We start from the raw sequence: 11,629 nt of genomic DNA, 5'->3' as shown, positions 1-11,629 counted from the left end.
ATCTAAGTGATTGTTGTGAGTGTTGTGTGTGTTGTGTGTTGTGTATATAAGTGTGCGTTGTGTTATGTGTGTTGTGTATCTAAGTGTGCGTTGTGTTATGTGTGTTGTGTATCTAAGTGAGTGTTGTATGTGTTGTGAGTATAAGAGTGTGTTGTGTTGTGTGTGTTGTGTATCTAAGTGAGTGTTGTGTGTGTTGTGAGTGTTGTATGTGTTGTGTATATAAGTGTGCGTTGTGTTGTGTGTGTTGTGTATCTAAGTGAGTGCTGTGTGTGTTGTGGAGGTGGGCCCCCGCTGGAGGGACGTGGTCTGGCGCTGCATTAGGGGCCGGTACCAGCCTCTGCTGCTGCTCTACGCTGACCCCCGCGGGGCGGCGGTGGTCCTGCACCCCCCCGACCCCCCAGACCCCCCCGCCCGCGACCCGCAGCCCCCCGGCCCCGCCGACGACAGCGAGGACTCAGGTATCTCCATGGCTACGCATCCTCCCGTCAGGACCATCAAACACCTTGACGCAGGCCACACCCACACAAAGATGAACACTCACCTGTGTGTGTGTGTGTGTGTGTGTGTGTGTGTGTGTGTGTGTGTGTGTGTGTGTGTGTGTGTGTGTGTGTGTGTGTGTGTGTGTGTGTGTGTGTGTGTGTGTGTGTGTGTGTGTGTGTGTGCGTGTGTGTGTGTTCAGGGCGGGACCTGTCCGTCTCCAGTGATACCCGTACCGATTCGTCCACAGACAGCTGCTCCCGCCCCCCCAGCAGACAGACAAACACAGGTAGGACCGGGACCCCATAGACCCTAGAGACCAGACCCACTGGACCCCATAGACCCTAGAGACCAGACCCACTAGACCCCATAGACCCTAGAGACCAGACCCACTGGACCCCATAGACCCTAGAGACCAGACCCACTGGACCGGAACCCCATAGACCCTAGAGACCAGACCCACTGGACCCCATTGACCCTAGAGACCAGACCCACTGGACCGGAACCCCATTGACCCTAGAGACCAGACCAACTGGAGACCAGACCCACTAGAGTGTGTCATGTCTCCTCTTCTCTCCTCCTCCTCCTCCTCCCCCCCCTTCCTCCCCTCCTCCCCTCCTCCCCTCCTCCTCCTCCCCACCTCCTCCTCCCCTCCTCCCCTGCTCATCCCCCACAGGGGAGCCTCTGAAGGATCACAAGGCCGCCTGCCCTCCTCCCCGCTCCTCCTCCTCTTCCTCCTCCTCCTCCTCCTCTTCCTCGAGGAGGCTCCGTGACTTCAAGGAGACGATGACCAGTATCATCCACAGCCGCCCGCTCTCCTGCTCCTCCTCCTCCTCACTCCCCTCCTCCTTCCCCGCTGGCCCCGCCCCTAAAGGGCAGGACTGGGAGACGGACAGCTGCAGCAGCGATTGGCGGGCGTGTGAGCGGGGGGGGTGGGGCGTCTGGAGGCCCAAGAGGGAGGGGCTAAACATCGACGGCCTCTTCAGCCGCGAGAGGCGGCGGCAGGCCGGGTACAGCCCCCTTGGGGGGCCCCTGCTGGAGGACCCCCCCCCGGCCCCCCACCCTGGCCCTTACCTTAACCCTAACCTTAAACCTAGCCTTAACCCTAACCTTAATCCTAGCCCTAACCTTAACCCTGGCTCTGGTCCATACCTTAACCCTAACCTTAAGCCTAGCTCTAACCCTTACCTAAACCCTAACCTTAACCCTGGATCTTACCTTAACCCTAACCTTAAGCCTAACCTTAACCCTGGCCCTTACCTTAACCCTAACCTTAAGCTTAGCCTCAACCTTAAGCCTAACCCTAACCTTAACCCTAAACCTGGCCCTAGCCCGAACCCGAACCGCAACCCCATATTTGGCCCTGGACATATTCAACCAACGCTTAATTCTAGTAGCAACACTATGCAGGGGGGAGGAGGTGGGAGGCAGGGGGGAGGAGGTGGGAGGCAGGGGGGAGGAGGGATTCAGAGGACGGAGAGCGGTTATGAATCCAGCGAGAGAAACAGCAGCCCAGTAGACCGGCCCCCCGGTCCACTGGGCCTCCAGACCCCCTGCAGATCCTCCGGTAACACACCTGTAACACACCTGTAACGCACCTGTAACGCACCTATAACACACCTGTAACGCACCTGTAACACACCTGTAACACACCTGTAACGCACCTGTAACACATACCTGTAAACCCTGTAACACACCTGTAAAACACCTGTTACATACCTGTAACACTCCCGTAACACACCTGTTACACACACCTGTAACACACCTGTGACCCCTGTAACACACCTGTAACACAGCTTTTACCCCTGTAACACACAACTGTAATCCCTGTAACACACACCTGTACCCCTGTAACACACACCTGTAACCCCTGTAACACACACCTGTAACCCTGTTTACCCCTGTCCCTCCCAGGTCGCAGTGAGCTGGACGAGCTCCAGGACGAGGTGTGGAAGCAGGCGAGAGAGGAAGAGGAGCAGACAGAGAGGGAGAGAGAGAGAGAGGCAGCCATGGGATTTAACCCCACACCCAGCAAGGTCCTGGACCTGGACCAGCTGCAGATACAAGGTCTGGACACACACACACACACACACACACAAACGCACACGCACACACACACACACACACACACAGGGGGGGGGGGGGTAGGTATTTAGGGAGCTAGGACGCTAGGTATATATGGAGCTAGGGGCTAGTTAGCTGGCTAGTGAGCTAGGGACCTTTGTAGCTAGGGGCTAGGTTTGTATGGGGGTAGGTAACTTGCACACATGAGGGTCCGGACTGCAGGCGGGAGGGAGAGGTGATTCTGTTTGACCCTTGACCTTTGACCTGCAGGCACCAGGGTCAGGGCCGAGCGGTGTGTATCTGAGGCGGAGCTTCATTTGGACCAATCAGTGCGTCTGGAGAAGGCGGGAGAGGTGGCTGCTGCCCTCTCAGTGGTCAACGAAGCTGTCAGTAAGTACAAACACACACACACACGCACACGCAAGCAAGCACGCACACACACACGCACACATGCACAAAGGTGATACTGTGATCACGACTTCCTCTGATTGGTTCTGAGACCAAATGGTTCTATTGAGGTTCTGCTGAGGTTCTACTGAGAGGTTCTGCTGGGAGGTTCTACTGAACATCTGCTGAGAGGTTCTGCTGACGTTCTGCTGAGGTTCTACTGAGAGGTTCTGCTGAGGTTCTGCTGAGGTTCTACTGAGAGGTTCTGCTGAGGTTCTGCTGAGAAGTTCTAGAGACCCAGACCAGATCTCTCTCTCTCTCTCTCTCTCTCTCTCTCTCCCATCTGGGAGGTTCTGCTGGGAGGTTCTACTGAACATCTGCTGAGAGGTTCTGCTGACGTTCTGCTGAGGTTCTACTGAGAGGTTCTGCTGAGGTTCTGCTGAGGTTCTACTGAGAGGTTCTGCTGAGGTTCTGCTGAGAAGTTCTAGAGACCCAGACCAGATCTCTCTCTCTCTCTCTCTCTCTCTCTCTCTCTCTCTCTCTCTCTCTCTCTCGAGAGAGAGAGAGAGAGAGAGAGAGAGAGAGAGAGAGAGAGAGAGAGAGAGAGAGAGAGAGAGAGAGAGAGAGAGAGAGAGAGAGAGAGAGAGAGGGAGGGAGGGAGGGAGGGAGGGAGAGAGAGAGAGAGAGAGAGAGAGAGAGAGAGAGAGAGAGAGAGAGAGAGAGAGAGAGAGAGAGAGAGAGAGAGAGAGAGAGAGAGAGAGAGAGAGAGAGAGAGAGAGAGAGAGAGAGAGAGAGAGAGAGAGAGAGAGAGAGAGAGAGAGAGAGAGAGAGAGAGAGAGGATCTAAGGGACCCAATATCCTCCCGGAGAACCAAGGATTCGGCCTCCATTTGCTTGGAGATCAACATCCACTCATAATTCACACACATGCACGCACATACCAACAACTACACACCAACACACACACAAGAGCAAACACACAACCACAAACACACAACCACACACACAACCACACACACAACTAGAAACCAACACACACCACCACAAACACACAATCAGCCACCAACACACACACATCACCCTGCCCTTCGTGAACACCATGCCAGACTTTTCTTTCTTTTATCCCTTCCTTCCATTTCATATTTAATTTGTTCAAACGTCTTCTGTTTGGTTTGTTTTGTTTTGGCCTTGCTCTAGCAAAGCTCACATCCACGCTAGCAGGGATTCATCCAAGCAACCAGCGCAGGAGAACTGGCTCACAGGCACGTCTGCAGGGCTGCCTGCAACGAGCACGAAGCCTACAGCAACGCATGCTGCTGCAGCAGGAAGTACAGCAAAAACTAAAGCAGGAAGTAGAGCAAAAATTACTGCAGGAAGCACAGCAAAACCTAAAACAGGATGTACCACATAAACTGCAACAGGAAGTACAACTGAAAATACATCCAGATGTACTACAAATACAATGGGACGTAAAACAAGAAAAACTACAACAACAGGAAGTAAAACAACAGCTGAAACTACAACAGAATGCACAACAAAAGCAGAAATTACCAAATGAACTACTAGCAATATTAAGCCAAGAAAATATTTATTCTAATAAGAACCATCAGTATCACCATGGATACGGTCAACAACCACGACCCTTCCTCCTGCTAGCATCAGCTGGCTTCCTGGAGGAGGCGGAGCTACAGCTACCACAGGCCTCCAGGTAACCAATCACTAGTGACCCCAGCCCATACTGACCTGCACCTTTTTATTCACATCATTCACCAGAAGTGTGTGTGTGTGTGTGTGTGTGTGTGTGTGTGTGTGTGTGTGTGTGTGTGTGTGTGTGTGTGTGTGTCCACAGTTCAAAGCCTGTCTTGCTCGAAGTACTTCTGACAGACAGACAGGAGCACCAAGCCCCGCCTCCTGTTGACTCCACCCCCATTAGGCTGGCCCCTACAGGTTCACCCCGGGAGGACTGCAGGGGGGCTGACGAGTCCCTCCCCCCCCCTCCTCCAGGCCACGCCCCACCAACTGGCCACACCCATAAAATTACAGATAGGCACAGACGCACACAGGCCCCTCCCCCTTTCAGCTCAGCCCCACCCCCTTCTGCCATGGCAACCATGTCTGTGGAGCACCGGCCGCATGCTGAAGGCCCGACCGACCAATCCCAGGACACCCTGCGCGGCTCGACCATTCAGGACACGTCTGAGCTGGACGCCTTGTACCGGGCCAGCCTGCGAGCTCCCAGAATGCAGCGGGGCAGCAGAAACAGAGGTACCCATACTAGTACTAGTAAGCCTCTCTACAGGTTAGCCTCTCTACTAGGTGGCCTCTCTACAGGTTAGCCTCTCTACTAGTTAGCCTCTACTAGTTAGCCTCTCTATTAGTTAGCCTCTCTATTAGTTAGCCTCTCTACTAGTTAGCCTCTCTACTAGTGAGTGTCTTTACTGAAGTTGTGTCATCAGTTACAGCACGGTAACTGTGTTTGTATGTGTGTGTGTGTGTGTGTGTGTGTGTGTGTGTGTGTGTGTGTGTGTGTGTGTGTGTGTGTGTGTGTGTGTGTGTGTGTGTGTGTGTGTGTGTGTGTGTGTGTCTCAACAGCCAGCAGGTCTACGACGCCCACAGCAGAGATGGAGAAATACCCCGACCGAACCCCACCCACCCTACAGGTGACCCCACCCACCCTACAGCTGACCCCCCCACCCTAAAGGTGACCCCACCCTACAGTTGACCCCACACACCCTAGAGGGGACCACCCCCCCCCACCCTAACGCTGACCCCATCCTACAGGTGACCCCACACACCCTAAAGGTGACCCCACACACCCTACAGGTGACCCCACACACCCTACAGGTGACCCAACACACCCTACAGGGGACCCCACCCTACAGGGGACCCCACCCTACAGGTGACCCCACACACCCTAGAGGGGACCACCCCCCCCCCACCCTAACGCTGACCCCATCCTACAGGTGACCCCACACACCCTAAAGGTGACCCCACCCACCCTAAAGGTGACCCCACACTCCCTAAAGGTGACCCCACCCTACAGGTGACCCCAGGTTACAGTTGTAAGGTAGCTGTCTCTCCCAGTTCCAGGGAGGTTTCCATGACGATGAGGACGACAGTGCAGGGAGCCTGCGACGCACCAGCCGACGGCTGAGGGCCCGGGTGAGGGGACACACACACACACACACACACACCCACACACACACGCACCCACCCACCCACCCACCCACCCCATCATCTTGTTGAATCCTCCTCCCTGAAGGCCCGCCCCGACCGATACCGCTCCTCCCCTCCTCCTCCTCCTCCTCCCACAGAGCACTCAGGTAAGATCACAACCATCTACACCCAACCTGTCACCGTGACAACCATCCACACCCTGTCACCATGACAACCATCTACACCTACAGTGAACCCCCTAGAGGCCCTCAGAGTAGCTAGTCTCTCCCACCAGGGGTTTACTAACCGCTGGTTATGGAAATAATATCTGGCTGCAGCCCGTCGCACATGGACATCCACATCCAACTGCTACGTCATAATCGTCATAGGTTTTATGCCAGCGATGATTTGAGTAAATTATGTCCCTTTTTAAACATCGATATAGTGGGACAATTTTCATGATTAATTATTTTCAATGTACTTTGGTAAACTATACATTTTAATGATGGGTAGTAGTGGTTTGGGATTGAAAAGAGATTGAAACTTTCATACGGCCGGGGATTTAAGGCGCGTTCATGGTCTTGGGATAACGAGATGCCACGCCAGTGATGACGCCTGGATTACGACCTGTCATGTGCACTTTTATCTGATAAAAAACGGTCCGAACTAAACAGAACTTAATCAGTTTCAAGCTTGCACGCCATTATTTCCTTGTAGCCTATCACCTATCCTTTTGCTTTTATTTATGAGAAGCTCATTGTATTGCCACTGTATGTAAGCCTCAACTTGCCCTTATCTAAAGCTGGTTTACCACAGTACCCAGTTTAAAACCGAGCAAAGTCGACGGTTACAACTTTAATAGCAAGATTTTTGATATGATGGTTGAGTGACGTAGCAGTGGGATGTGGATGTCCTACAGGCTGCAGCAGGACCCGATTCGTCATGGCTACATGTTTAAATAGGGGTAGTTTAGATAGGTCTTTGTATAGAAAAGGTTAGATATGCATTAACAGAATCAAAATGTGTTCCCCTGTTCACTACCTCAGATCAGACTGACAGGAGTTCCCCCGAGCTGAGGAACCTCGCTGGCCAGGCTCTACAGCACCAGCCCCGGGCCCCATCCGCCTTGCTCTAGGGGTCCAGAGGAGCCCCACCTGCCTCCAGGGGAGCTCCACCCTTCATCGGCCTACTCTACCCTGCCCCCCGACTCCAGCCCCCACCCCTCCAAGAACACCAGTCCTCCAGAACCCCAACATACTCCAGAACTCTGAGCTGCTGCTAGGGCAACAGAACCAGTCCTCTATAAGCCAGTCTTACTTCGGTGAAACATTCCCAAACCTCCTCTATATTCCAAGCCGGATCTGAACTTGAACTCAACGCTGGAGGTGGATCCTAGTTCAAGAGACTATAGCTAAACAGGTGTCGTTTGTAATGGACTTATCTTATATATTCAATACATAATGGTTATATTACAATGTCAATTTAAATCCTTGATTACCCCAGGTCTGCCATGTGTAGCTAGAGATGACTAGGGTGTCTGCACTGAACAGTGGCTGTAGTCGGGTGTGGACTGCTGTCCAGAGCTGGACACAGTGCCACCCCAACATCCTGATGCTGAATGTCCGGCATGCGACGTCACCATTAGGATGCATTCTGGGTTTATTTTTCTGATCTAGTTGTGTGCTTCCCCTAAACTGCACATTTATGCCGCAAAATGATCCCGTCTCTACTGCTGGCAAGTGTTCAGCATGAGCTCAGCCTGGTTAACCTCATCAGTACCTCTGAAGTGTTTATCGTTTTACTACGGATGGGTTTCCTAATTGCGTGGATTGAAAGTATTGTTGAATAAAGCAGGCGGAGGCAGAGTGGAGTCAAAGGGCTTTATTGATCATCTACTTGTCCTCAGGCTTGTTGAAGCAGTAGGTCAGGCAGCACTTCCCACAGTAGTGTCTGTCGAAGTGGCTGGCCATAAAAACACCGGCGCCGCACTCGTCTGCTGGGCACTCCCGGCGCAGACGGTGGATCTTCCCGTTCTCGTCCACCTGAACAGAAAACACAGTGAGGACTACAGCCTGGGCCACGAGGACACTGTGCATGATGGGAAGTCGAGTCCTACAGCCTTTCACACGAGGACGCCGTGCATGATGGGAAGTGGAGTCTTACCTTGTAGTACTTGAGCACAGCGAGCTTGACCTTCTTCCTCTTGTGCTTGTTCTTCTTGGGGGTGGTGTAGGACTTCTTCTTCCTCTTCTTAGCACCTCCACGCAGACGCAAGACCAGATGGAGCGTTGATTCCTGGAGAGACATCAACTCTTCATTACACCGGCCCACCAGAACCATCCTGGACACCATACAACGATTGCCCCTACAACGAAGCCCCCTACAGCCCCTAGAACCAGCCCTAGCAGACAACCAGTGTCTGCTCGCTTACCTTCTGGATGTTGTAGTCTGACAGTGTGCGTCCGTCCTCCAGCTGCTTGCCGGCGAAGATCAGCCTCTGCTGGTCAGGAGGGATCCCTGCAGGGAGAAAAACAGGGTGCTCAGCTACAGCAGGACAACCCGCACGTCTTCTACCAGTCAGCTGTTACAACCCCCATCTCACGGGCATGATATGCAGTCCAACTCATCAATACTATAACTCTTTAGTTAACTGGTCAGCAAGGATTCAGCTCCTTAGTTAACAGATCAGTAATGGTTCAACTTGCAGGTTAAGTGTCAGTAATGGTTCAGCTTGCAAGTCAAGTGTCAGTAATGGTTCAGCTTGCAAGTCAAGTGTCAGTCATGGTTCAGCTTGAAAGGTATGCGTCAGTCATGGTTCAACTTGCAAGGTAAGTGTCAGTCACGGTTCAGCTCCTAAGTTAAGGGTCAGTTATGGTTCAGATCCTAAGTTAAGGGTCGGTAATGGTTCAGGGACTCACCCTCTTTGTCCTGGATCTTAGCCTTGACATTCTCAATAGTATCCGAGGGTTCGACCTGTGAGGAGAGCAGAGGATAAACAACCGGGCCGTGTACATCAGAGTGCATTATAGGTGTTTAGTTGCACAAGGAGTTAAGGTAAATAAAACGCAACAGCTTAACAATTAGTTTCGCCATGTGTCGCATAAGAAACCACAAGATGACAATCACTCCGGGTTCGAACGTCTTAATGACATCTTTAAACCGAGACATGTGGCTCTAACCCGGGACATGTGGCTCAAACCCGGTCTAGAATCTGTTTGATTCAATGCATGGCTAAGCTAGCTAGTTAGCTTCAATAATGCAGTGACATCCCATGTGACACCGACCCGAGGCTACATGTGTAACACGACCCACAGTAATGCTGCACCTGGATATATTTTTATATTATATGTAGTACGACCATCCCGATCAGCAGGACTGCAGAACACCAACACTACGCTAACAGTCTGAGCTAACGGCTAATTCTGCGAGCTAACTGGACTCACCTCGAGGGTGATGGTCTTCCCCGTGAGGGTTTTTACGAAAATCTGCATCTTGGCGTTTGGGCCACCTGCAAGGAAGGTTAACACACACGTTAAACTCGAGAAAGGGCTTAAAGCCTTGTCATTATCAGTAGGTATTAGGGTGAATAACGCAGATCACAACGGAGAGCTCTTACCGCAGGTCGACTCCTAATGGCGGCGCGGTAGAAGAGGGGGTCCTGCTGCAGCTACGGGGTTTTCTGAGCGTTCCGCACGGGAGAGGTAGCCACTCTGCTGCCCGATCAAATACATAATATTAGTTCGATTAACAAATAATTGTATTCGTTATTTATCTTGTGATTGTGCTGGTTTATGCGTTTAATTATATTTTATATTAAGCTCCTGATAATATGATGAAATTCATAATCATGCATGTGATAAACAATGCATGTTGTTAAATACCATTTAAACTTGGCATTTCTTATGTGCCTATAATTATATCCATAGTAACTGCGATGTTTACAAATGTCCTTAGCTCAAACACATTTTAGAGAAGACATTTATAAAATGTTCTCTTATCACACGGCTAGGTTGTTAATTGACGCAGGATATTAAAAGAAGAACCGTTATGACGTCTGACGTCATTACGCAGGAGAACCAGTCTCGCGAGGTAGCTGACATACGGCAGGTAGGTAATAATAATAATAATAATAATAATACACTTTATTATTTATAGTGTCCTTTTCATCCGAAGATCTCAAAGGGCTACAGGTTAAAACTAGTGTTGTTATTTATTTATATTTAATATAAAAACAAAAATAAAAAGGGGTTGAAAGACATCTAAGAGTGGGAGCCAAAGGTTTTCTTAAAAATAGAAAAATTGAGTTGGGGGTCCATTTTACAACAAGATTTGTGACTGTTGATGAGAGAGGGATATTGGAGCCAGAAAAGGTGATACTGGTTATGGATGATGATTTGGTCTGGTGAGAAGTGCCAACCAGGATGGCTTCAGTTTTGGAGCTCTTGAGTTGGAGGAAATTGTGCTCCATCCATACCTTTTCTCCTCTAGACACGCGGTGAGTTTTGATGGGGATGATGGTGATGTTGAAGGTGGGGTGGCAGCTGTGGCATTGACATAGAGCTGTGTGTCGTCGGCGTAGCAGTGGAATGAAAAACCATGGTGGCTGATGACCTGACCAAGGGGGATGAGGTAGAGGATGAAGAGGATGGGGCCAAGGACTGACCCCTGGGGGACACCGCAAGTGACTGTGTGTGGGTTCGATTTGGAGAGACCCAGGGAGATGCATTCTATTCGGTTTGTGAGGTATGACTGGAACCAACTGAGTGGAGTGCCATGAGTCCAGTGGTGAGGTGGAGGCGGTTTAGAAGAATGCCATGGTCGACTGTGTCAAATGCAGCAGAGAGATCCAGAAGGATGAGGAGGGAGGGGGAGCCAGCGTCGGATGACTACAGGAGGTCGTTTGTAACTCTTACGAGTGCAGTTTCTGTGCTGTGGGCGGAGCGGAAACCGGACTGGAATTTTTCGTAGAGGTTGTTTAGTTTGAGTTGGTTTTGAAGGTGGGTGGCAACTGCTTTCTCAAGTACTTTGGATATGAAGGGGAGATTGGAGATGGGCCTATAGTGTGATAGGACTTCTGGGTCAAGGGTGTGTTTTTTGAGCAGTGATCTGATTATGGCTTTCTTTAAGACGGGGGGGACGTGACTAGTTTGGAGAGGGTGATTTATAACAGAGGTGATCAGGGGACTTAAGACAGTGATATGGGTTTTTACCAGGGAGATTGGGAGAGGGTCCAGGGCACAGGTGGAGGGTTTCATCTTCCTGATGATGTTCTGAACCTCTTCTGATGAAACCACAGGAAAGCAGTTTAGGGGTTGTGAGATTGCGTATGTATATGGGGGAACGGTTTGGGTGGGAAGACCGGAAAGAGCAGAGCGAATATGTGCAATCTTTGATTTGAGAAATCCGTGAAGTGATTGCACTGTTCTTCTGCGGTGCCCGTAAGTGGGGGGGATTGTGGTTTGAGAAGATGGTTGACAGTAGAAAAGAGCTGTTTGGAATTACCTGGATTGTTTCTGATGTCAGAGTAAAAAAGTGACCTTGCCTCT

At 51.1% G+C, this 11,629-nt stretch overlaps 2 protein-coding genes across 12 annotated transcripts in view; one reads left to right on the top strand and one right to left on the bottom strand.

Annotated features, from left to right (window-relative positions):
* Positions 1-7,948, top strand: part of LOC115559649 (inactive ubiquitin carboxyl-terminal hydrolase 54) — an 18,550-nt gene extending 10,602 nt beyond the window's left edge. For 2 of the 11 annotated variants that reach the window (XM_030378640.1, XM_030378641.1), the window contains exons 10-20: positions 281-458; positions 680-766; positions 1,154-2,044; positions 2,392-2,544; positions 2,812-2,931; positions 4,125-4,635; positions 4,777-5,192; positions 5,520-5,587; positions 6,012-6,089; positions 6,190-6,250; positions 7,130-7,948. In XM_030378640.1, coding sequence (XP_030234500.1) covers positions 281-458; positions 680-766; positions 1,154-2,044; positions 2,392-2,544; positions 2,812-2,931; positions 4,125-4,635; positions 4,777-5,192; positions 5,520-5,587; positions 6,012-6,089; positions 6,190-6,250; positions 7,130-7,218 — 2,652 coding nt within the window. In that variant the 3' untranslated portion in view covers positions 7,219-7,948. Of the gene's footprint in view, positions 1-280; positions 459-679; positions 767-1,153; positions 2,045-2,391; positions 2,545-2,811; positions 2,932-4,124; positions 4,636-4,776; positions 5,193-5,519; positions 5,588-5,970; positions 6,090-6,189; positions 6,251-7,129 lie in introns of those variants that run through there. The other 9 variants (XR_003979621.1, XM_030378642.1, XM_030378645.1 and 6 more) reach the window with 9 other exon arrangements.
* Position 7,949: 1 nt separating this feature from the next.
* Positions 7,950-9,796, bottom strand: rps27a (ribosomal protein S27a). Its single transcript, XM_030378786.1, has 6 exons — positions 9,700-9,796; positions 9,527-9,591; positions 9,002-9,056; positions 8,515-8,600; positions 8,247-8,378; positions 7,950-8,125 (listed from the first exon to the last, which is right to left on the bottom strand). Exons 2-6 carry the CDS (start codon positions 9,572-9,574, stop codon positions 7,976-7,978), a joined length of 471 nt encoding a protein of 156 aa, XP_030234646.1. The 5' UTR covers positions 9,575-9,591; positions 9,700-9,796; the 3' UTR covers positions 7,950-7,975.
* Between the last annotated feature and the right edge of the window lie 1,833 nt (positions 9,797-11,629).

The sequence above is a fragment of the Gadus morhua genome, chromosome 15 (assembly GCF_902167405.1).
Source record: "Gadus morhua chromosome 15, gadMor3.0, whole genome shotgun sequence".
NCBI classification, from domain to species: Eukaryota; Metazoa; Chordata; class Actinopteri; order Gadiformes; family Gadidae; genus Gadus; species Gadus morhua.
The sequence above is the reverse complement of the archived record's forward strand: the minus strand, read 5'-3'. Positions and strand labels throughout refer to the sequence as shown.